This window comes from Aquila chrysaetos, chromosome 9, assembly GCF_900496995.4.
Source record: "Aquila chrysaetos chrysaetos chromosome 9, bAquChr1.4, whole genome shotgun sequence".
NCBI lineage: Eukaryota > Metazoa > Chordata > Aves > Accipitriformes > Accipitridae > Aquila > Aquila chrysaetos.
In genome coordinates, this window is record NC_044012.1 from 22990739 (window position 1) to 23015371 (window position 24633).

The window sequence follows — 24633 nt, forward strand, 5'->3', positions numbered from 1 at the left end:
CTTGAGGGAGCAAATATGTCAAAAGCAAGAAACTAACTCCTGAGATACCCTTGCTACCTTATCTAAGGCACAGTATCTGGAAACTGATCCCTTAATAGGTTTTCACTGGTAATTAAATCAAGCTTGGACCATGCTCTTAGGAGCAGTCCAGTCAAACCTTTCCCTACAGAGAATAAATTGGACAATGCCCAGAGGCCAATCTCGTGATCAGCTGAAGTCATCAGAACATTGTGGAAGCTGGACTGCATAACACACATTAAGTCAGGAGACAAAGCAAAGACATTCACCCCACACGTGAAGGCTTGCTGGGGACAGAAGCACGAATGCAGCCTGAACTGAGTCCATGCGGGGCGAGAGAGGGGGCTGAGCACTCTGGTACCTTTGTTCTGCACTAGCATCCTGGCTGTCATGCTGCAGCAGATGGTAGCTGTGTCGATGATAGGAAGAGCTCTTGTGCTTTTCTTCAACCTCATCCCTTGGGCTGGGGAAGGAAAAAAAAGAAAATACCATTATGGAAGTCTCTTTCAGCTTGGATATTTGGTCACTCTACTTCTCATGAGAGATCCTGATAGAACGTCTAAAACAAAAACCCCACACCTATCTGCACAGATCTAGAAAGTGGCAGGTGTTGTTTAGAGGCACTAAACACTCAAACTTCTCTATGCGTTTTTCTGGGAGCCTTAAGAAGGGAGAAGCAACTCAGCTATGCTTCAGGCACTAACCACGAACAATCTCCCAACAAACACTCATGCAAGACAGGTAAGCCACTACTCAAAATGGGCAGTATAGAGTACTTCAGTGAATAGCATCATCTTGGGTTTGTTTTTCCCCAAGTAATACTGATCACTGGGGCAAAACCCATCAGTGCTTCTCAGTTCTTTCAGGTGTCTGAGGAAGTATGTGAATTTGATGGGGTAGCTCTACCAGCCAGAACAGAATTGTAACAGTGAATCCAGTCTGAGTTTCATAAAGATTTTGAAAGCAAATTGCACGTGCTTCTAAGCTGTAAACTACATCTATCTGAATTCAGCTTGCAAGATATTTAGACAGAAGTGAGCACTTGTTACTTTCACATGGGCTGATGGCTTGGCTGCAATGTGAAAAAAAAAAAATCTCTTGGATCCAGAGATATCTGATCTGATATTCTCATATGAGAAGTCCTGAAGAATTCAAAGACAGAGTGGGATTGAGGGGAGTTGCAAATTCCTATAGCAAATTATGAGCAAAAGCAAAAACACTACATAGAGACACAGCCTCAGTGCCCTTCCCAGAGCCATCAGAGTTGAGACCATTTCCTGAAGCAGCATCCTCAGGTGTGGAGGCACAAGGTGCAGCCTTTCTCTTGCAATTCTGATGGGAGGGAACAGCCCTCGATAGTTTGGGGGACAACACTGACACTCTCAGCCTCCTAGTTCTGTTGAAAAGGAAGGTGTTTGCAGGCTCTCATGGTGCATGCAGCCCTGGCCTAGACAGACTCTGGAGGTGCCAGATGCATCTCACTGTTCCTGTCCCACTACAAGACAGAGATACTAATTCTGTGATGAATCCTAGCACTGCTCCAGTATAATAGTTTGCTCCTGGTAAGCCCGCATATGTGATGTTGCCCCATTCTGCATGCTTGCTCCACAGAGACATTGCCTATTTTCTGACTTTTAAAGTACTTTATTTATAATGCTAGCTGCAGAGCCACTCCTGGAAGAGAGATATACAATTAACCTATAATAAAATCTGTCAATTATGTGCTAATTGACTCCTTGCAACAAAAGCATGCAGGAACGCATCACCTGGGGCAGAATTTAGCTTGTACTGGTTTTATTTCTAGAGCACACAAAAAAAATATCCCATCTCAAGTCTCCACTCCCAGGTGAACATGAAGGCCAATAAAGTAGACTTTTCACCTTCTTAACAGAGATCCTTTATGCTGCAAGGGGTATTAGAGAGCACAAATTGTTAGAGCTGGCCTAGGAAGTTCAGGACACAGATACACAGACCAAGCACACGAGAAGGTTGAATCATAAGATCCTTTAAGGAAAGGAGGGATGGTGAACTGCTCTGGTTTAATCACAACATAAGAGCTTTTCACCAAGCTAGCAATTTGGCAAGTGCAAAAAAACTGCCCTAAGCAAGACAAACCCAAGTGATTACCTGTCTGCCATGCTGTTCCTGGTTTCTCTGGTTATGTCAGGAGCTGCTGGCCATGGCTGACTCACAACACTGTCAGAAGATGCATTTTCCTGAGTTAAAGCAGTCTCCAGTAACGATGGAGCATTCAGTCTGTCCACCTCCACTGGAGGCATGTCCAAAGAGTGGTGGCTGTGCTCTGAATTGTGCCGGTTCCTCGGAGACAGCAAATGCAAGGCTGAGGCAGCGGATGCCATACTGTCTGCGTGATGACTGGGCTCCAGCACCTCCGCAGGGAGCCCAGACGGAGCTCCCACAAAGCTGCGTTGCAAGGTCTCAGAAGCAATCTCTGGGATATCTTGGGACATGGCTGTGGAAGCAGAGGAAATGACGTCTGGCGAGCGCTCGCGGGTGGGAGAAGCCTGGGGCACCACCAAGGGCTCCACCTCCTGCAGTTCCAGTGCTAGAGAGGGGTTTCCTGGTGTGACCTGAATTAAAGAAAAAATCAAATAAGAGCCTTCAGGGAAAAGTGGAGACACCCCAAGAACCTCTGGTACTTTACACCAACCACCACTGGAAACAGCCAGCTGTATCTTTTCCTCATGTGATCCCTGTGCTCCCACTCTTCAAGCAGATGGAGAAGGGCCCCAAAACTTCTAATGGACTCTCAAGTGGGCTAACAACACACTTAAGCCAATGCTAATTTGAACACACTTTCAAAAGAAAATCTAACACCAGTTCTACCTCCCTGCTCTGCTCCAGGATCCCTTCTCTTTGAGGGAAAAAGTTAGTTCTAACATTGAATATCTCCTGGACTGAAAGCTTATTTCAATTGCAAGCTTTGGTCATAATCTATTTTACATCACACCTGGAAAGACAAATTTAGGAATAGGATATGATTGTTTCAGACCTGTCAGACCAACAAGGAGGAAGAAACCTTTCCAGGTAGCACTGTCTCCTAACACAAAGGCTGACCATGTCTAACCATCGCGATCGTGACAGCACAAGCTAGAACTGTCTCTAGTTTTCAGAGACATGCTGTTTCACATGAGGCCAAGTACCATTAACATGGGTAAACCTGGCTGCAGATCTGTGCCAGCAGCTGTGTTTTCCAAAGGGCAGAGGCTGGCCCTGTTAATATTCAAGTAAGTCTAATTTCAGCTTGTATAGGCCCGTAGAGATAGGTCCCTTGGCCCATGAGGAGAAGGAAGGGAGCAGCATTTGGAGCCTTACTGGAACAGGTGCCTTTGGTGTTAGCTTGTCAGGCAGGCCGGGGATAAGAACTGAATGGCTCCTAGGACTAGTCTGGAGACTGCTGCTACTGCTACTCAGTGTGAGGCTGGTGTCCAGCTGCATCTTGGGGCTCACAGTCAAGTCTTCTGATGGCCTGCAGAGAACAGAGACACAAACAAATCAAGCAGGCCAACCTAATGATACAGATCTGCATCAAACACTCAGGGTGAGGAGACAGCCTCCACAGGTCAATGGAGAAGCCCAACCCAAACTTCACTAGTATTCTCCAAGTCCTTGGTCTTTCCACCGTGGTCAGCTACTCCCTGTCAACTAGCACCTGCATCTCCTAGTCCACATACAGCCCAAAGAGATACCAGGTGGAAACAAAACAAAACAAAAAAACCCAAACAAACAAAAAAGAGGGGCATTGCAATCTCTTATAATTTGAGGGGTCAACTCTGTTCACACTATACAGAGTTTAGGGAGAAACAGGACACTACAGGGTAGGTCTTTGTCCTTTTCCCAGCCCACAGAAATGAAGTTTTTGCCTGTTATGCAGCCCAACCCACTGCAACACTAGTAAAGTTTTCCTAACAGTCCCAATTATCTCCCTGTCCTTGGTGGCTGCAGTGTTCTCTTACCTGTAAACAACGACAGCCCTTTGGGAGAAGCATGTAAAGCAACAAAACTGAGATGCAGTAAGAGAATCCCTAGGAGGCACAAATGAAACACTACTGTTGGCCCCTTGGATGACAACAGGCATGCTCCAAGCTGCATTAGAGATGCAAACAGTTGCCCATATAGGGACACTGGGACTCAGGCCAGTTTCTAACTCTGGTTACAATCTCCTCTCCTACAAGATACACTACAGCTCTGCACCACCCTCAAGGACCGTATCAGTTCAGCTGCAGATATATTATTTAATACATGCGCTATTTACCTGGGCATAGAGGCATCCGTGACAGAAGTGCTACTCATGGCTGTGACTGCAGTCAGGGAACTGACACTGCTGCCTGGAGATACAGCGATCTGTAAGAAAAATATACAGCAGTCAGGATGTGACAGAAGAGTCCAACAGCAGAGCTTGACCTGAGAACTCTGGCTTCAGAACTCCTAGAGTTTTTGGCAGAGAGGGAATAGAAAAAAAAAAAAAAAAAATAGGTTGAGTTGTACTGCTAGGGTGCTCAGGTGCTGGTCAAAGGCAAGCCCCAATATGTCCTCATGACATGAACCATGACTGCTTTTATCAAGCAATTGCTCTCCCAAAATAAAGTGGCATTCTGCAGGGGTCCGCACCAGATCCCCGTTTTCTTCTTTGAGCTAGACTGCTCTTGTAAAGGTCTGTTGCCGCTAGTGAGGCCAGAGTCTGTATGGATTTTAGGTCCTGCACTGCTGATACGCAGAAGTAGAATGCTCCGATGCACAAGAAGAGGTATTGCTCATCTAGCTAGCTGGCTAGCAGTGAAGAGCACAGGGGGATATGCTGGCCCCCACTGCTGCTTCTGGCTACCAAGAAACACCTACACAGAACACCAACATAAGCACACAAGTACTCAGCTGGGAAAGCCGGTGTGGCCAAGCTTCTTACGCTTGACAGTGCTTATGGCAGAGAGCAGAGGTTGAGCTAAACTCAAGGCTCTGTCCACCCTACAGTACTCCTAGGTGCTGGTGCCAGCAGGAAAAAGCCTGCCATAAAATAGGTTGCAGTGAAAAGCCAGGTTTAAACTGAACAGTTACACTGTTTAAACTGAAGAGTGAGCTGCTCCTTGCAGCAAACAGTATGTGCAACCACCACCTCATCAACAACTTCTCTCTGCTCCCTTAGGACATCTTTGCATTGGGAAGGCTACCCACCCTCAGGCACAAAATTAATTTCTGCACTCAGCAACTTTGCCAGCAACATCAAAACCTTTAGGAGGAGTTTAATTTATTCTTTGCTCCCCAGGTTGTCACCAGCGTGGCGCTCTCTTATTAGTCAACTCAGCACAATCTCCATTTCTGATCATCTCCATGTGCTGTCCATCCTCATCCAGGCTCCTCCAGTACACGTTCAAGCTGTGGTGACAACCATGCGTTCCTCCCTTGGAGGGAGAAGCCCTGCCTTAGGATGTGTATGTGGAGCGCTGCTCACAAGCACTCTCCTTCTTGCTTGTTAAGAACTGTATCATCACAGCAAATAACTGCTGACTGTTAATTTCTCATGGGAAGGCAGACACAAACAGCACAGCTTCTCACCAGTGGAGTCCACACCTTGTAATTAAGTTGCAGATCACCTTCCTTAAAGGATGCACTTTAAAAAATACTTTTTAATTTACGCATACTCCCATTCTAAAAGCACATAGAGAAAACTACACAGCCACAAATTCAGTACAGAGATTCAGTACAAATTCAGTACAGAGGCAGGCTATAAAGCAAGAATATCTGAGTGGGTTTAAGACAAACTAACATGACACTTGGATGCAGAGTGGCCAAGCAACAGTGAGCTCCTACACTTCTGCTTGTTGGCATGAACAACAAGGGGCAGCAGAAACCTGCACTGAGTCAGACAGATGCACGCTGTCAGTGCCAGACAGCCTCTAGAAATGCCCAGCAGGACCCAACAGTGGGTGCCGCAGCACTGCTGGCCAAGCACGTGTGACAGAACATCAAGAGGAATTCTGTATTTTCTGACTGCTCCATTAGAGCTCCACTGAGGAGTAAATGCTTGCTTATGGCTCTTCACCAAGACACTTTGCTATCCTTTGCAGACATCACCAAATCCCAAGGAATGCTTCGCATGCTTCCTGATACCGAAAATCCCTGGTGCAAGCACAGACAACTTGCCTTCTGTACAAGTTAGGGCCTGTTGTATTAGATTCAAAAAACCCCACTGAGCTACTGGATCAATGATTTGCAGATCTCATGCAGAAGATGTTATGGTCCCATCTACCTACCTGATCATTTCAGACATGCATCCCACAGGATCCCACAGGACAGGATGTGCAGAGATGGCATATTTTCTTCCATTATAGTTATATCACAATCCCAAACAACATGTGTAAACCAGTAAGAGCAGTCTTCCAGCTTAGGTACAGTTATTTAGCAAACCCATATTCCTACACAACACAGCCAAATCAGCAGTTTTGCAGCTAAACACAGCACTCGCAACACAAGCTTAGGCCAGCTTAGCATTTTAGATGTGCCAACATGTCTTTACTCAGCTTGGTTACCTGCACAGAGTTTCCTGTGTGCTCTGCAGTCAGCTACTTTAGCCTATCAGAGTCATTACTGCCTAGAAGAAGTTTCCAAAAGTATCGAAATCCAAACCCACCCCTTGTACCCCAAAACAGTGCTGCTCTCTGGTTACCTGTTGAAGAGATGTACTTGGTGTCATGAATGCATCTGGAGTCATCAGCTTAGGTTTGGCGTCATTTGAGAGAGAAAGGAAGTCTGCTGGTACAGGCAGATCAGCAATACGCCGTAGGTCTGGTTGAGAGCCATGCACCGATCCTTTTCTAGATCCCAGCCCTTCTGTACTTAGATCAGCCATGTGGTCCGGAAAGGCTTCCAAGGGAGAAATACAAATCAATTTGCAGGAACTTGCCCCAAAAGCTAAAGCTTTAATTCCACAAAGTATGAACTTATGCCATTGCTAGCCATTCTTGATTCCAAAAAGAACAAGCAAAAACCCTGCAACACCGTAGTCAAAGCTTAGGGCAAGGCAAATCCTGTTATGCTTACTCTTCATATGTTAAAGAGTGGATGTTATCAGGCTTTGATAATAAGAGATCCAAGCTTCCTTTCTTCCCTAAATTTAAGGCCAGTTTAACAGCCACATCCCAGAATGGCGAATGAACTGAAAGAAGACACTACTCACAGCCCAGTCCCCTCTACTCCCAAAGCTCTGGTATCACTCTAATCTCTTCTGCCTCACAAGAGAAAAATGTCAAGTTTCTGGCACAAGTGCTAAATCACCTAGCAAGGTGAACTCAAGCATGCACAAAGCATTAGCGCTCCTAGCCTAACATGTCCCCCTGCTCCATACTCACACCGGTGTCTAATCAAGTGGCCTGCTTCACAGCTAGTCCATATTCAGAATCCTTTATGCAACAACACCATTCTATTACAAAGACACACCCAAAGCTGCCCTCCTGGTGCCCCACCATCAACAACCTTTAAAGGCTCAGCAATGCTGAAGATTGTCTGAATACAAATGCTCACCAAATTCTTCATGAGAGCCATGGGAAGGAATGGATGCACTCATGTCAGGACTATGAAGAGGCTGGAATCTAATCTGCACATCCTGTAGGGCCCTGAAAAAAGAAAAAGGGCATCTCTGATTAGTTTATGAATCACCAGGAAAAATCTAATGCTTAGAAGATTCCTCTTCATAGAACCGATTCCCTTGGAATATGCTTTAGTGTCTTCTGTGACAGAAGCAGCAGAAGCTGATCCTCACTCAGCTGTGTCACCCAGTTCTGGCACCCAGAGCATTTGAGAGATGCTTCCCAGCACTTACACATGAGCACAACTCTTAAGTCACTACGTACTCATGGTGACAAAAATACTAGCTTGCCACAGCACCACGCAGGGCTACTTCCTGGTAAGGCCATACTGAACACAGCACAGCTAGAAGTTTCTATGGGTTCAAGCAGTTTTTGTTATGAGCAAAAGGAATTGGTAAATCAAATTTCTACAGGTCAGTGCAGGATTAGGACAACCACAGACAGCTGCCCATGGCAGCTGCTACACATACTCACTTGGTGTGCACACAGAAGAGTTTTATCAGCACGCCTGCTGCTGATTCAACAGTCCCAGCTCCCTGAGCACCTTCTGGAAGTAAGACAAAAGTAAAACATGAAGTTGGATGGAAACTGCAAACAAAGTACTAAAAAATCACCATAGCAGATGAACCAGCAGCAGAGAACCAGCACGATACAGCTTCATCACCTCTCCACTTCGGAGGCGGATTCACCCTGTTAAGGGAAAGTATATCCTACACTCTACTTTTCAAAGTGAGAGCAATCAAATTTGCTCTAATCCAGCCAAATATACCTCAAGGAAGAGAAAAAAAAAGATAAAAAGAAAAAAAGGTAAAGAGGAGGAAGCTGAGGTCTGGAACTGCCAGCGATTTGTTCTTGCTGTTGAAATGACTGGTTGGATGTATTTTAAGAGACACACACTAGCTTATGTTGTACAGACGTTCAGACCAGGGCTCAACCATCCTTCCTGGCTGTAAATAACTACAGTTACGAAGAGCTCTGCAATAACTTCCCATCAGCCAGCGCTGACAACATTCACCCAACACCTGTATCAGTCTCACTGCTAACAAAGCTAAGGAGGCTGAGTAGAAAAAAATAAGCCTAACTCCCCATTGAAAAAAAAAGTATTAGGCATTCCTACGCAAATTGTCCTAATTATTTGAGCACCAATCAGGGACCTGAAGTTTCAGTCCCGGTCTGCTCCTGACTTGCTACATGTATCAGTCATTTCTACTTCTGCATTTCAGAGCAATATGCCACAAATACTGACAACAACATGAATTAACTATTATTACGTACAATAATAGGCATAGGGAAGCACACCACGCAGCTGTACTGATAAGCTCAGGGATCTTTCTAACAGTAAACACGCTGATATTATTCAAAGCATCTTTCCAAATTTTACTAACAGAAAGGTGGGAGATCAGGAGCAAGGAATGCTTGCATGGAACAGTTCTCCACAGGATTCACTATCATACTCATTGTAGTAACAGCCAGAGAAGACATCTCAGGTGTCTCTCCTCTGTAAGAGAGTTACTTGTTAATTTCTTTTACAAGAAGCTTTGTGGCTTGGCACTATGCCTTCCAGCCACAATGGAGATCCACCACACCTTTTCCTTCAACTCAGGCTGTGTACTGTCCTCACATCTGTCAGGCTCAGGCAGCACAATTCAGAAGCAACCAATTGGTTTCTCAGACCATATGCTCACATCTCTGATGTTAAACTACACAGAGTTTACTCAGACAAGCAGTCACAGAAATATATCTTGCCAGTTCTTCCAGGAGCTCTTTTGCTCCTGTGAACTTGCATCAAACTGTGCTGGAAAGGGACTCAGGCCTACACTGCCAGAGGAAGTTGTCCCCTGTGTTCTGCTGGGGGCAATGATGCTATGCGATCGCAAAAGCATCATGGCTCAGATACCAAGCAGCTAATCTTGTACCTTCACCAAATCGTCACTTGCAGTCACTTCAGCCTGCACGGCCCTGGAATGCTTTTTAATAACAGAAACACCTCAGCGGAGTTTCTGTGTGGTAAGGGGCAATGGCTACAATCTGGGTTGGGAGGTCCAGATTGGATATTAGGAATACATTTTCTTTAGGAAAGGATGCAGCCCTGGGATAGGGCACCAGAGCAGAGCCAAAAATGTCATGTTTAGGGGCCTTCAACTCACAACTAGATGAAGCCATAGGTAACCCAATATACCACCAGCAATAGTCCTGCTTCAAGCAGCAGGTTGGACCAGAGACTTCCAGGGGTCCCTTGTATCCAACTCCACTGTGCCTCTCTGAAGCACTCTAGCTGCACAGCATGTATTTCATACAGACTAAGAGAAGAAGAGAGCCAGCCTTTCATGAGAAAGCCAGTCAAGAAAGGCATCCTGATCTCACAGCAGGCAAATTCTCTTTATCACCTACCTACACTCAAGTTGTCATTTTCCTCTTCTGCTGGGAGCACTTCGGTGTGCCTTAACCGACAGCGGCTCACTGCCTGGATACCAAAGCTTAGGACTGGGTGGGTAAGGAGGAACTCTGAGATGGAGCTGAAGTAAGCTTTACCCTCCTCTTGGTTCTGCATCAGCTCCATCACATACAAGACCTGGAAGAATCAGAAACAGTAAGTCACTGGGCTTTCAGAGCAGACCACGCATATGTGTGTGTGGACTACAAAGCCTAGCTCCTGAAAGAGATTTGGAACAATGGGAATAACATGAAGAATAAAGCCTGGGGCTTTTAAATTTGAAACCAAACACCCAAGGGAACCACAATAAGCACACTCCTATCTGAGTCAACGTTGATCAGGAACTCAATCCTACTGTGTCAGACACAGGTTCCTCCAAATGAGAGCTTTACTTTAGGGTGAGAAGTAATACTTGAGGCTCCTCAAGATTAATCAGCTGAATTGTTACCATTCGTCATCTTATGGTGAAGTAGCTGAGGCCCACCTCTGCATTTTTAGCTATTAACATGCAAATCCTAGACCTAGGCAGCAGAATCAGTCACACAGATGGCCACTTCTCCTTCTGTCACCATTACCCACACAGCCAGCAATAAAATGAACCACCTACTTTTCTCTGCACATCGCTCAGTATCAGATATTCAGCAGAGAGGTCCAGGCAGACTTTCAGGCTGGGAAGAATACTCATGGAGCTGAAGATGTCAGGAGAAAAGCTGGATCCACAAATAAGAGGTGGGGGAGGGGGGGATGCAGAAAGCAAGGTAAATTAGCACAACCAGAACAACTGCTATGAAACTGCATAAGTTTAAAGAAAAAAAAACAAACCAAAAAAACCCACCACCTTAAGGAGTTTACAGGCATATTACAGTGCAACCACCCACTAGAACAAAAACATCACTGCAGAAATCAGTGCTGACTTCAGCTAAGGGACTTCATCAGGGACATCACATAATAGGATCTAGATTCTGAACGTTTAAAGGAAAGATGACAGTTTGTCGTTACTTAACATGGTCCACATTCATAGGGGGACAAGAGCCAATGCTACAGATTTAAAAACAAAAATCCACCAAACCAATAACCCTTCTACAGGTTATGGACCTTCTGTAGTATGAGGTAGAAAAAGCAGCACTTGGCTGTATGCCATATTCTTCTCACTTTAAGAGGGCAATTCAGAAGTGGTCTTACATGTGCATGTGATCAGAGAGGCCACAATTCACCAGCAGAAAAGTAAAATCAGGGAACATAAGCTGAGTGAAGGGATGGACTAAAGCAGAATTTCAACTTCTGGACCTATGTGGCTCAGCAAATAAGACTTGTATAATTGCTTATGCTCTGTCAACATAGCAGCTTCTCATTATTTATATCACAAAAAGCAGTAATAGGAAAAGATCTTAGATTGGTTATTGAATATCTAGTATTTTTACAGAAGAAAGCACTCAAGGAGTGCAATTTTGGAATGCCTCTCCTCATGCTACAGGTATGTCTATGCTCTTACAGACCAAAGCAAAGACAACAGGTCTTGGTTAACACCAAGGAGACTGTGTAAAAGGATCAACCTCCCCGCCCTTGCCAAAGCTTGACCTGACAGTCACCTGACAGGCCACAGCCCTGATAGTTTTCAACAGATAGGTCAGACTGGCAAAGGAGGATGCTCTAGCTGGGGCTAGAGTAGACTCCATTGGAGATCAAGGATTACCTTTGCAAAGTAAATATACCTGGAAATTGAGAGCTTTGTTACAATCCACTGCTCAAAGTAAATCCAACCCTTCAGGGGAGTCGGCGTATCAACACCTACCGGACAGTTTGCAGACAGGTCCAAGACACAGTGCACCACATCTTCAGTTCTCTATTCTGATCTGCTCCTGTGATGAGAAATCTCCAGAATGGAACCCTGCAGGCACAACAGAATTAAGTTGTCTTAAAGTAAGATCTGGTTCTTCCCATAAAAACATTTCACAGGAAAGTTCCTCAAAAGTTGCCCATAGCTGATTTTGCCCAACCATGTCTTAAAGTTCCTAGAAAATCTCTGCTTTTGAGGCAGATTAGAAACCACTATAGCTCTGAAGAACCTTAAGGCCACAACTGACTGAAGAAAGAATAAAAATTAAAAAAAAAAAAACAACCAAAACAAAACCCAAAAGAAAACACAAACCAAAACAAAACAGTTACTTTTTAATCAGCTGCAGTAAAAATTTGAAAGCTAACAGGCCAGTCAAAACTGACCATACCACAAACCAGAAAGGACTCATCAATTTAGAATTTTCATTGCTTTCATGGAATTGACACTAGGATTGAGGTCACTTTAGGCTGTGCTCCAGAGCCTTATTTATTTCTCCATCACTAGAAAACTGACTACAAAGAGGACAGGACTTGCTCCTGCCACAACACTAAATTTTTACAAGTACAATGCAGTTACAAGGAACCCTCCAAAGGTAGAGTTAGAAGACACTACTAAACTTTGATACTCTAAGCACAGGATTAGGGACTTACTCTGGGTCTTGTTTTTTATGGTTGTCACAGAAGAGCAGGCAGGAAAGAGGCCTACCATCATGGGGTTTCCACTCATGAAGACACCTAGGAAAGAATCAGAAAAGACTGAGTGTGCAGTGAGCAGTAAATAAGGAATATATAAGGTGGGTGCTGAACATATTACCCCTTGTCCAAAGACACTATTAAGCCAGCAGCCACCAAGTGTTATCAGCTTGTAGCTGTTTACAGGCTTATTAAAATAAGGAGATCACAGCCCATGCAGCCACAGATTGTGACACCCAGGAACAGCTCAGAGAAGCTTTCTGCATTTACAGGGACAGTGCAAAAGTTTGACTACAGCCTGTGCAAAGCACAGAACTTCTGCTTCCAGACACAGCTCTCTGCTTTTTTTCCTAAGGTTACCAAACCTTGAGCATATGTGATATTCAGTGATATAACTCTTCAGCAACAAATTACTTTACAAACATACACTCTATTTCTTTGTAACATCCTGAGAATGACCATCACAGATAATTCTGTAACAAGGAAATTCTCACAGAGAAAATGCTGGTCTCTGTTCCAAGATCCTTCATTTTCTAATTCTCCAGTTACCTTGGCTCATCTTGCCCCTCAATATAGATCTGCCAGAATTTGACAAAACCATCATGGCTTGCTGTGGCCAACACAGTTCCATCTGGAGAAAGTGCTCCCTCACTCAGGTACTACATAGAGGGGGGGAAAAAGAGACACAGAAGTCATTTTATAGCTTTTTTATTTCACAGGAAGAAAGAGTACTCTCTTCAAACAGGAATTTGACTAACAGTCTGATAGTACAAGAGGTCAGAGTAATTTCTGACAGAAGTATAGCCCAGGTTGTCGAACAGGCCCTTGGAAATACAGGTGAGTTTTTTCAAGAGCCATTTTCAAAGCAAATGACTACACATTCACCTTGGCTCTTTAAGCAAAGGTTTTTTACCCACAGTGTGTGTACATAGCCAGCAGCTTGTGGGTGATAATATGGACGAGTAAAAAACTGGGTTTTTTTTACAGCCCACCGTCCTAAGAACTGCAGCTCCTGAGACACTATAACCCAAAGAAAACCTACGCGATCTGTAGCAATCACCTATGCGACAGCAGTAAAGAAAACAAAATAGGTTTATACCGTGCTGTGGCCTTTCACTACTATGAAGCCTTCTTTGATGCTAGGCACTTCCACTGGCCAGGAGCTGTGGTTCGTTCGGATAATGTCCAAATCCCACACCTCTGCCTGGAAAACAAACATGTAGGCACACAGGTTTATATCTACAACTACTGGTCTGATGCAGTAGAGAATTACTTATATCCTTATTGTACAGCCTGACATACCAGCCCAATGGCCAGCATGTGACATAAACCTTCCCATCTCCACCCAATGTGGCCATTAGATGCTTTTCTGGCACCCAGCCGTACAAAAGTATGCAGAACTGCTCTTGGCAGTTGTAGTTGCTGCTCACCAAGCCCCCTCCCCTAGGTACTGGCTCAGCCTGAACAGACAAGTGATGCCTCTGGCCCTCCACACTATTTCTAGTGATCCTCGCTATTTGATGGCGAGCAGAAGTTACCACTTTCCATCCTCCTGAGGCCCAGAGAAGGATCAGTATGGCCTCTCCTCAGAAGAGAGGAATCCCACATCTCATATTACAGGAGGATCCCCAACATAGACTTGACAGGAGCCTTTACAACTCTAACCGTATCAGCTCTTTCCTTCATTAGATTCTCCTCCTCTAATGATAACAAGAGACAATGTTTCAAAAGTAGGGTTTCCTTACCCTGTCCTCATGTAACAACGCCAACGTTTGACTTCCCTCTTCACCACTCTCCTCATTATCATCTGGGATGAAAGGGCACCAGATGATTCTTCGAGAGGTGTTCAACGGGGTATTGTCAGGTCTCTTGATGTTAACCAAGATCTCCTCTCTGATCACCATGGTTAAGAAATGTAACATTCTGGCTGTGTTACTAATGCTCGGCAATAACCTATTCAGGCTTGGTCCTCTGTTAAATACTATTAAACCTCAAGATTTTTTGAATCACTGTGATTCAAAAAGAAATCAGGTAAAAGGATTCTGCTAAGAAAGCACACAAGCTAGCGTTTCTTCACTAGCAGAAGAGATTAAGCTTACAAAAGTTAATAGATTCTCAGAATTTTCTCTTGCAGGCTGCAGACAGGGACAGGATAAGCACAAGAGGGGCACACAGCCACATCTGAATGTCCAATCCATGTGACTACTGAAGGACAGATTAAATGATTTCAGCTAGCATTGCAACGCTACCACGGAAGGACAAAAAAGCTACCACGTTGCCCCAGGCTGAGTGCTCTAGTCCACCCCTACAAATCAGATCTTAAACAACAACCACCTTTGCTCCAGTTGCTTTTGAAATGATGGTATACAATTAATATGAAGATGCCACAACCTAAGAAGACATATCCCACAGACTAACGTGCTTCCCAAAAGCACTAAGCAGTCACTCCGAGCAACTAAAAGGAAAAGATTTAGGGCAATGAGTCAAACACTGGAATTAAATTTCAGGACTACCATAAGAAGGATGACAGGTTTGGAAGGAAGATAGTGAGCGGGAGGGATGTATTACATCCTCCTACCCAGAAAAGTAACGGAGGAAAAGAGCTAGAACTAGACAACCATAAGTAGAAAACTCCGTCACATGGTCGAGGTGACACTGTCCATGTGTAAGGCCAGCTAGTACAGACTGACACTTCTCACTGACTACTTTTGCCTGAACCAGAAGGAGCACTGAGGCACCACTCCTAGAATTTAAAGTTACATGCAATTTCAAGTAATGATTGTGCTGAATACAGGCACGGGTTGACTGATTTGATACTCTGGAAGGGGTAGAACTATCGACCTTCCCCCTGCGAGCTGCTGTTCTGGAAAGGCTACAAAATAAGTTGCAATTTTGAGGTTGGATTCACATCTAACCACTACACAAAGACTGATATGAGGCATATTTTGACAAGATACTGGATTTTTTCTTTATCCATGGCCAGGCGCCAGACAAAAAGGTTGCCAGCCTCATCTAGGCATGCCAGCTGGTTGGAGTTGAGATGAGCAAAAGCCAGGTCTGCCACACCGCCTGTGAATCCCTTCAGCAAGGTCCGCTCAGCAGTACTGACGCTCAACACTCGCACCATAGCGGAGCCATTACTGGCAGCTGCAGGAAAGACAGAGGGAGAAGTCACCATTTATCTGTGCAGTTTTTTCCACAGGACTGCCTTTGTTTCCAGTCATCGGCTTGTCATTTCCAGCACCCATCCTGCCATCAGCTGTCACTGGCAGCACACTGAAAACTGGTATCAATAGATACTATGTTAACAAGTCCTTGCAAGACCCAGGGTACATGCACAAATATTCACTGCACTTTTCAGCTTTGGCACAGAAGATTGGAACGCCAGCATCAAGAAGGACTTTGCCCGGGGCAAGCTTAATTCCCTGTATCTTGTTTTTGAACACCGCAAATTCTAAGTTGTTCTACTTAAAAAGAAGGCAACAGAAGTTGACTTCTTGTAATTCCCAGGATTATTCTCATGAAGATGCCTTCATTAAATGCAAGGCCTAAATCTTTATCCTGAGCTCATGATAAAGCTACCAAACCTCCAACAATGACCTCCAGTGATAGTGAATTAATTTTAATTGCAATTTCACTGAGAGGCAGGTAGCTCAAATGCATGTTCTATAAGAGGAATGTGAAAAGCATAAACATTCACCTGGCAAAAAGCACTGTTTTTTGGCTTGTATGACTGAAAAGGACATGCTTTAGAGCATGCACATACCAAGCAAAGTTTCCAGCTTCCCCACTTCAGACAAATATAATGCAGGCAGTCTTATGGAGACCATCTTGCTTCCACTTCTTAATGCCCAAGCCAGTCCTAGCAGACCACTCAGCTTTCCATAGTGTTACTCACCCAAGCTTTAATATTTTATAAAAGGGTGAGACACCCTAAAGCTGCCCTAAAAGAACCTCAGCTAGGAAAACACACAGAAGCAGAGTAGTAGATTTCATAAAAGGCCAGACAAACTGACTGGTGCTAGAACTAAGAAGAAAGGGAAGAGCTGATGGAGCCCCAGACACTGCATGCTTGTATGAGAGCAGAAAGAGACATTGCAGATGATAAAGTGTTCATTTGTTTCATATATGTTGTGAAACAATCTTTCCCTGCACTGTTCTGCTTTTCTCTTCCTTCCTACTGCAAAATACACTGCATCTGCATTGCTCTTTGGCTCCTCTAAATCAAGCCTTAAACACAACTCTAAATTTATGCAAGCAAATCCATCACAAACATTTATCTGCTCAAATTACCACAGGGCTGTTTCTGTGCTTAACTACACAGAAGCTTGTCTGCTGTAGAAATATTTAATTAGAAAACTAATCTGAACATCAGCTTACTGTCCAGTTAAACCAATGCAGTCCTTCAACTTTTCCTCCATCCTCACTGACTCCTTCTCTTTCTTTTATTTCTAACTTCAGAAAAGCTTTCTTTCTCAGTGGAAACTCTCCTACACAACCAACTCTTCTCTCCCCCATAGCTCCAGCTTCACTTACATTCCCACTACAACACCAGCCTGATGCGGGTATTGCAAGATGTGTTTCAATTATTGCCAGTTACCTTCTTCTGATGCAAACTTTGCCTCTTTTACAGATACATAGAGCAAAAGAATACAAATCACATGCAAGGAAAGAAGGTATCTCACCTCTAATGGCATAAGCCAGGTAAGAGTTTGAAACAGCTATCAGATTGCCGTAATAGTATTTCTGCTCCCAGTCATACCTAGCAACAGGCTGTATTTTCACCTGCTCGGGAGAAAAAACAAAACATGAGAAATGTCTGGAATTAACTTCTTCCTGGAACAAACCTGCCAAATATACAATTTCCTCTAGGGAAGATCTGTAATGCTTGATAGGAAACTGTTAGAAGCAGCAGTTGGTAAGAAGAATTGCACATTGAATGCCAAGTAGCAGAGCCCTGAACTTTCAGAGTTCTGGAGGTTGAGGAATATTTCCTTGCGTTGCAAGAAGGAATGCAACTCACTGAATCTGTCATGCTGCAGAACAACACTTGACCCTGCAACTGCAGCAAAGCAGCCTTTATCTCTTTATTAGCACTGTGTCTGTTTTCCCAGTTCTTGAAAACTTCTTTGAAATATAGAAAACACATTTGCTGCATGGGCACTTGCTTTTTAGTTTTAATACTGCTTTCCAAGAAAGTGAGAGTCCTGGTCTTATTTGATAAGCATTACCTCTGTGAGCAAAGAATACGGAAATTATGGCAGTGATCCTCCCTTTCATTTTTACCTTCAGTATTATCTATGAAAAACAATGATAACATGGCACAGTATTCATTTACTATCTCTGCAGTCCCTTAATTCACTGCACATTAAGAAACAAAATTATATAATATGGAAGAGGGCTGAGAGGATCAAGACCAGAGTTCTCTCTCCTATTACTAGCATTTGCTCTAAGCATGTCTTAGTACTCTGCTACAGCACTAGTTCGAATCTCAGCATCTTGGTTCTTCTGCAGCTCTGATCTGCTGGGTAGAGCCCTCAGCAGGACTGAGGCTAGCAAACTATCAAGAGCAACTCTCCCTCCATAGTGAAGACCTTCCAGTGAAGAAACATTCAGCAGAAAAAGCTTGTTTGTGAAGGAAGGCCACTTTCCCAGGAACCTACGACTTAGATCATGGACTTATTCCCAAAAATTGGAGGATAACTTGGCCAGACTCTGCAATAACAGTAACAGTCAGCTACAAGATATCGCTCCAATTCCCCCCGGGCTTGTTAAGCTTTTTGACAAACTTCTACCTAATTAAAAGCTTCTATAACACAGGAAAGGAGATCATAATTTCTGTTTAAAATAGTCAAGCATGAGCTAATGTGACTAAAAAAAAAAAAAAAAAAAAAAGAGACAGAACTATGCTTTCTCTTGCTCCTTACCTTGTTACTCCCTCTGGCCTTACTGGTGATGCTGGAATCACTACTGGCCACTATCTCCACATCTTTTGCCGATATCACCACGCAAGTGGAGCTGTCATCACCAGAAAGGCAGCTTTTAAGAAAAACAAAGGGGAAAAAAAAATCAGACAGGATTCACAGGAAGAGAACAGAGGTCAGATATTTGCTATTCATAATTTTAACAGCACTGCAGAAGGAGTATCTGAGCATCTATGAGGTCTGAGCTGAACAACTGAAAACAGAAACTACTTTCAGTTAAGTCTCCCTTCCTCACGTGTTACAGGTTTAACAGCACCAAACAGCTGGTTTGTTCAGCTTAAGAACCTCCAGCCTATTTGGAGACCTACATTTGGTTAAAGTAGCCTTGACTACTATCCAACATTGGAAAGTGCAAAGAGACCAAAGCCAACCAGCTGAACCTCATCAACAACAGTGCACGCTGCTCACGGTTCTCACAGCATCCTCTCTCAAAACTATGACCAGAGAACCCGAACAAAAACTATTTACACAAGCTCTAATGTTAAGAGTCAGCACATGAAGCCAAGCATTACACTAAATAGACTGATGTGAATTTGTAGTTGTGGATTTACATTATTACTCCCGTGACAAATCCAAAGTATTCTATATGCATACATTCTCTTGCATATAAGCAGTAAAAGCACATGTACTGTCCAAAACACTCCGATGTACACATACAACTCAGCAAGGAGTCAGGTAGAAATCTAGCTCAGGATCATTTGTCCTGTTTTAAGTTATGTGGAGACAAATACTTTGACAAGTGCAAGGTCTACCATACTGCAAACTGGTATAAGTTACCCCTCATGTAACTTGGGTCCCTGAAGGAGTCCAGATGGAGGTCTACATGAGAACACTAAGTTTCACCCAGAGCCCTGCTAATTTACCTCCATCCTGACTTGCAATGTCCATCACACGCCCAGTCCTGTTCCCCTTCTCTCTAAACAGCTCTAATATTCTTCAGTTCCTGAGAAGCAAGGATGGCAGGCTCCATGCATTAGCCTCACAAAAGCTACAAAACCTCTGACCAACAGCATGGACTCACAACTGTCACCTGAACTCAATGTAAAACTCATTGTCAAATTCCCAGCATGCTTGTTCAGGCTCAGCAGAACTAATTTTTAACAGTTTTCTATTTACTCTCAGCCTTTTTTCGACAAAACTTACATGACTTGCTTCTCCTGCAGGGCTCCCAAAGAAATGCTGCGATGCACTGGCTTAGCCAAAGAAGGTCCATCTCCGGCCACGATGGGATCAGGCACCAGGAGTCCATTCAGGTCTCCGTTATATGAATTTGATGGTCTCTGGTTCTCATTCACTGAGCCTAGGGAAAAGCATGACCAACTGTGCACAATAGCCATTTAAAAGAAATAGCAATATGTAAAATACACTACCTCCAGAAGTTTTCTGTCAGGTTCTACTGGTCTATCAGGTAGAATATGATGAATTGGTTGGGAAAAGTTTTCTTTTCCAAAAAGGATGTGTAAGAGACCTCCCATGTAAGAAACTTATCGCCACACAAATGAGTGAAGCCATAGCTCTTTTCTTAAACAAGCAATCCCAGCAGACCAGAAAAAACACCAAAGAACAGGTACAAGAAACTTACCAGGTTCAAGGAGCAAACAGTCCTGGATCAGAAAGACTAAGCTGGTAACTCAGATTTACTGAATCAAGTGCCAGACCAAAGGGTTCTTGAAGGGTCATTTCCAACCCTCATGCCTGCAGAGAGATCTCTGAAGTCCAGCAATACAGTAGTTAGCTGCAACATTTGGGGTTGGGTGGAAGTAATACATTTGTTACTTTCCAAAACCAGCTTCTAACTGAGACCTGACCTCAAAGTCCAGGTGTTTGAGTAACTGAGCTATGAAACTGTGCAGCTGTGCCTACGGGATTCCCATACTTTTCCCTTGGTCAACTAATCACACAGAAGCTTCCAGCACCCAAGTTTTGCATAAAGCAACCAATTGTTAAGAGCTTCAGCTGTGCTTTGACGAGTGCATTTGCCCTGACTTCATATATTTGGCCTAACACAAGTTGCCTGGTGGCCTCCATGCCTTCTGAAGGCTTTTAGAAGGGGACAGATTTAACAGGGGGTGAAGGAGACTCTTCTATTTCACTAGCAAGGTAAATAGTTGACGATCCCCACTGGAGAGCAAGCCCACTCCATCTGCACTTACACATCAGTACACCGAAGTCAAAGCCTCCTGTCTCAGCAAAATCCTCACTTGAAATTTTCACTGGTTTTGAAAACTGAAATTTCGTATACTGTTGCCAGGTAACAACTGCTGCTGAGCTCTTGCAAAATGGCTGCTCACAGGACCAGAAGCTCCACTGTTACTGGCACACGTAACAAACCTAAACAGAACTGTGGGTGAGAGGCATGTCCTTTGAAAGTAAGGCAAGCTTTCAGTTACCAAATAGGCTAACATATGAGGATGAGTACTTCTGCCTACAGAAATAAACGCAAATATTCTTCATTTGCCAGAATATTTAAAACTTGCCTGTTTATGAACAGAGTAATTAAATCAGCAACTACGCTATAGACACAAAAACCCTGTGCAGCAACAGGGTATCCTGATGCAGAGACCATTTGGGCACTCACCTCAGTTTACCTGCACTGCATGAAGAAAACAGCAGCTGCACTCACACAGCACAAGGAAATTGCAGGCCAGGGAATGCAATCCTGTAACCACCTAACACATTTGTGCTGTGCTTGCTGGTGCAAGATTAAGATGCACCCCTTAGTCCTACAGCATATAGTGGGTGCTCGGCCAGTTGCAGCTACTTGCATCAACTGCAATTTATCCTTTGCGACCAAAAGCAGGAAGATATTCACTACAGATAAAGCACTGAGGCTGCCAGAGAAAGACAATACGTTCTTTGCTCTATTTGCAGCAACAGGAACGCCTCACGTAAGTATCTCTGCTCTTTTACGGACAGCAGGACAGTGACATTTGCTCCATGGGAAAGGGAAGGAGGAAACACTCCCCAGAGGCTGACAGGCACAAAAACAGTACACTGAAGTTCAGAACCAGGCTTAGGCCATCACTCTGTCTTAATGGGAGCCAGACAAGCACAGGTGCTGCCTGCACACAGTCCTGAAGGCATAAAAGAAGGGAAGAGGCTCAGTGTTTAGTAGGTACATGAACAAAACCAAAACGTTAACCTAGACTAGTAGATCTAGGCCTTCAATGGGAAAGAACTGCGGTCGTATTCATTACCTTTGCAAAGAGCAGGAAAGCAGGAGCAATCAGAGCTGTGATACTGAACTCTTCCTGCTCCCACCTCCCCACCCCCACATCAGGGACTCTGTACTAAACAGCGACTTCCCTGATCAACGCCACGCGGGTAGGGTGAGCCCACGTAACACCTGGTTATCAGCAGTGATTTCAGCACGGACTAAAGGATCCTGCCCACCACCCCAGCTGGGACTCTCCTCCATAGCACGCTGGCATCGATGGCCTGTCTACATGCCGCAGCTGGGGGGTCCCATTGTTTGATATGCAGCTCCCCTGTGCTGAGTGCATGGCATCAAAAAATGGCAAGGGCTACTGAAGCAATGGATGAAGTTTGCTAAAACTGGGAGAAAACTGTGTCAAGAGAGACTTCAGTGGTGGATCGCGTTTTCACAATCACCAAACCCAGCAGAGCTAATAAAGTATTGTGACAGTTGTAAACTCTAAAGAGTGGGGAATGTTTGTCACCTGCCTGGACAGCACCCAGAATAACATAATGCTGCTCATAGCTAAGTGCACCTAGTACTGCAAAACTTTCTTCGTGGCAATAACCTTGGAAAGCAGCTACACTAGTCTCTGTTGGGTATTAAAATCTGTAAGTGAAACACAGGGTATAAAAGAAACTAGAACTAGAGAGGGCCTTGACCACAGCAGCTTTATGCCAGACAAGACTAGCCCTACACATGCAATTCATGAGGCTGCTTCTGCTCCCTTTCAAAAGCCTTGAAGGATCCCCCAGTTTCCCTTTCCTCTGACATCCTAAGAGGACTTTCAGAGGCTTTCACTTAACAAACATGTACTCTTGCTCTTCACTTTATTATGTCCTGCTCTTTCAAGTCTATTTGCTATTACCAAGGCAGTGATTTCTGCTGAGAACCACAGGTTCCTTACTGCTTGACTTATTGTCCATTTGCTCTTTTTCCTCTCAACTCCTTCTTGTGCACTAGAGTTGACAGAAAAGGTATAGAGAGAATGAACAGGAAAGAAGAAAAATGAAAAGAAATAAGCCATACTCAGTAAATAACTCCTTTGCTTCAACCAGCAAGAGAAGCTGCTTCAGGGGGAAAGTCAAGTCACCTTGAGAGAACAGAAACAACTCCAACCATTTCCCAACCATGACACATTCTTTCAGTTCAGAAATTGCTTGTGAAACAAGTCTTCCCCATCCCCACACTGAGTTCTCCTTTCAGTCTTTCAAGTAGAGAGTGCTGCACTGTGAAGGAAAAATGTATTTTCTTCTAAGATTTATAATCTGTGAGCACCGAAGTGCTCCAGAAACAAGAGAAACTACTTCAAGTAATGAGAAGTTTCTCTATCGGTAGTAAGACTAACAAAGCTGGCTTCCTGTAGGTTTGCTCCATCACCCCATGTGCCTCTACACCCCTCCCACAACAATCCTGCATTCAACCTCTCATCCTTTTGGCCAAGCAAAAGGCAGCACACGTGGCCGTGCACATTCTGCACTCTCAGGACACTTAAAAGCTACGTTATTCCTGCCTTTCCCTCAAGAGGAGCATAACATGGGCATAAATTCCCAGAAGCCAAGGTTTTTTTGCAAAACATTCATTGCCTCTGCCTCTTTCAGACCTTTACCTCACCAGGTTTGACTGAAACACCATGGTAGGTTCAAAAAGCTATAACGGTGGTTGAGAGAGATGCTAGGCTACAGTGGGAGTGAGAAGATGTTTTTCACAGCTGACTCCTAAGCCTGCTGCTGTTCACCACTGATATTTTTACAGGCAGAAGGGAGTCCACTGAACACTGAGCACAGAAGTATAATGGCTCAAAGCAAAGGCAGAAGACTCACAACTGCTTTAAGAGAGATATTTGTGATCCCATTTCACATTCAAACAAGAAGGAGAGCAAAAAGTTTGTGGAAAGGGCGAAAACGGCACTGATCGCAGAGAGGCCTGATAGCCTCTTCCACTGAACCCAGTGAGACACCTGGGAAAAACTCAAAGGATTCTTAATAAAGGAGGGAGACTTGGGTGGAGGAGGTCAGTGCCGTTCAGTTCTCAGCAGCAATACCTCTCAGACACCAAGAGCCCACAGACCCGCAGCAGCAGCGAGCTTTGGGTCTGAACCGCTCCTGCTCTGCTCAGCCACCAGAATCCTCTCCCATAAGCGAGGGTGGCTCAAGCTGGGTCGCTGGCTCTTCTGCTTACCCGGCTGGTACACGCCTCCCCACTGGCTCCCGGGCTCCTCGGGGAGAGAGGCAGGGGCGAGCGGGAACCCCTCTCGCTCTGGGCGGGACGCAGCCGGCGGAGGGCGATGCCGCCGGCGCCCCGAGAGGAAACGGGGCCGCCTGACGGACGGCGGAGCCCCGGCACGCCGGCTGAGGAGGGTCCCGCAGCCCCGGCCCCGGCCCCGGCCCCGGCCAAGGCAGCGCGGCCGCCGGCCCTGGGCGACGGCCCCACCCCGGCCAGGCCCGCCGGCGGCGGCCTCCCGCGCCCCCTCGGTCCCGGCCCCTCACCTCCCGGCCGGTCCAGCTTGAGGATGTCCCGCAGGTGCTGAGTCGCGTCCTCAATGTCGATGCTGGAGGAGGAGGCCATGGGGCCCGGCCCGCTTCCCGCCGCCGCCCGCACAACCGCCACCGCGCTGCCCCGGCCCGGCCCGCCGCCCACGCTTCCGCCTCCGGTCCGGGCCCTGGTGCGCCGGGCGGAAACCGTCGCCGGGACGGAGGGTTCCGGGCGCGGCGGGGGGCGGAGCCAGCCCGGCCCCGGGGTAGGGGGGCGGGCGGCAGAGCCAGCCGGCGACCCCGGCCCCCTCCCTCGGAGGGAGCTCTCCCCCGCCTCCCCCCTTCCTCCTCCCCGCGGGGCCGGGTCTCCGCTGGCCCCGCCGGGGCAGCCGGGCTG

General features: G+C 45.3%; 1 protein-coding gene across 4 annotated transcripts in view; it reads right to left on the reverse strand.

Moving 5' to 3' along the window:
- The window catches only part of EDC4 (enhancer of mRNA decapping 4), a 37125-nt gene extending 12723 nt beyond the window's left edge, over positions 1-24402 (reverse strand). For 2 of the 4 annotated variants that reach the window (XM_030025399.1, XM_030025397.1), the window contains exons 1-20: positions 24252-24402; positions 19710-19866; positions 18510-18621; positions 17268-17367; positions 15540-15729; positions 14328-14475; positions 13682-13786; positions 13132-13241; positions 12541-12624; positions 11846-11941; positions 10661-10763; positions 10011-10191; positions 8094-8166; positions 7555-7646; positions 6701-6897; positions 4295-4383; positions 3996-4064; positions 3355-3508; positions 2146-2609; positions 380-481 (exon numbers count right to left, since the gene is read on the reverse strand). In XM_030025399.1, coding sequence (XP_029881259.1) covers positions 380-481; positions 2146-2609; positions 3355-3508; positions 3996-4064; positions 4295-4383; positions 6701-6897; positions 7555-7646; positions 8094-8166; positions 10011-10191; positions 10661-10763; positions 11846-11941; positions 12541-12624; positions 13132-13241; positions 13682-13786; positions 14328-14475; positions 15540-15729; positions 17268-17367; positions 18510-18621; positions 19710-19866; positions 24252-24330 — 2705 coding nt within the window. In that variant the 5' untranslated portion in view covers positions 24331-24402. Of the gene's footprint in view, positions 1-379; positions 482-2145; positions 2610-3354; positions 3509-3995; positions 4065-4294; positions 4384-6700; positions 6898-7554; positions 7647-8093; positions 8167-10010; positions 10192-10660; positions 10764-11845; positions 11942-12540; positions 12625-13131; positions 13242-13681; positions 13787-14327; positions 14476-15539; positions 15730-17267; positions 17368-17605; positions 17649-18509; positions 18622-19709; positions 19867-24251 lie in introns of those variants that run through there. The other 2 variants (XM_030025398.1, XM_030025400.2) reach the window with 2 other exon arrangements.
- Positions 24403-24633: the final 231 nt, after the last annotated feature.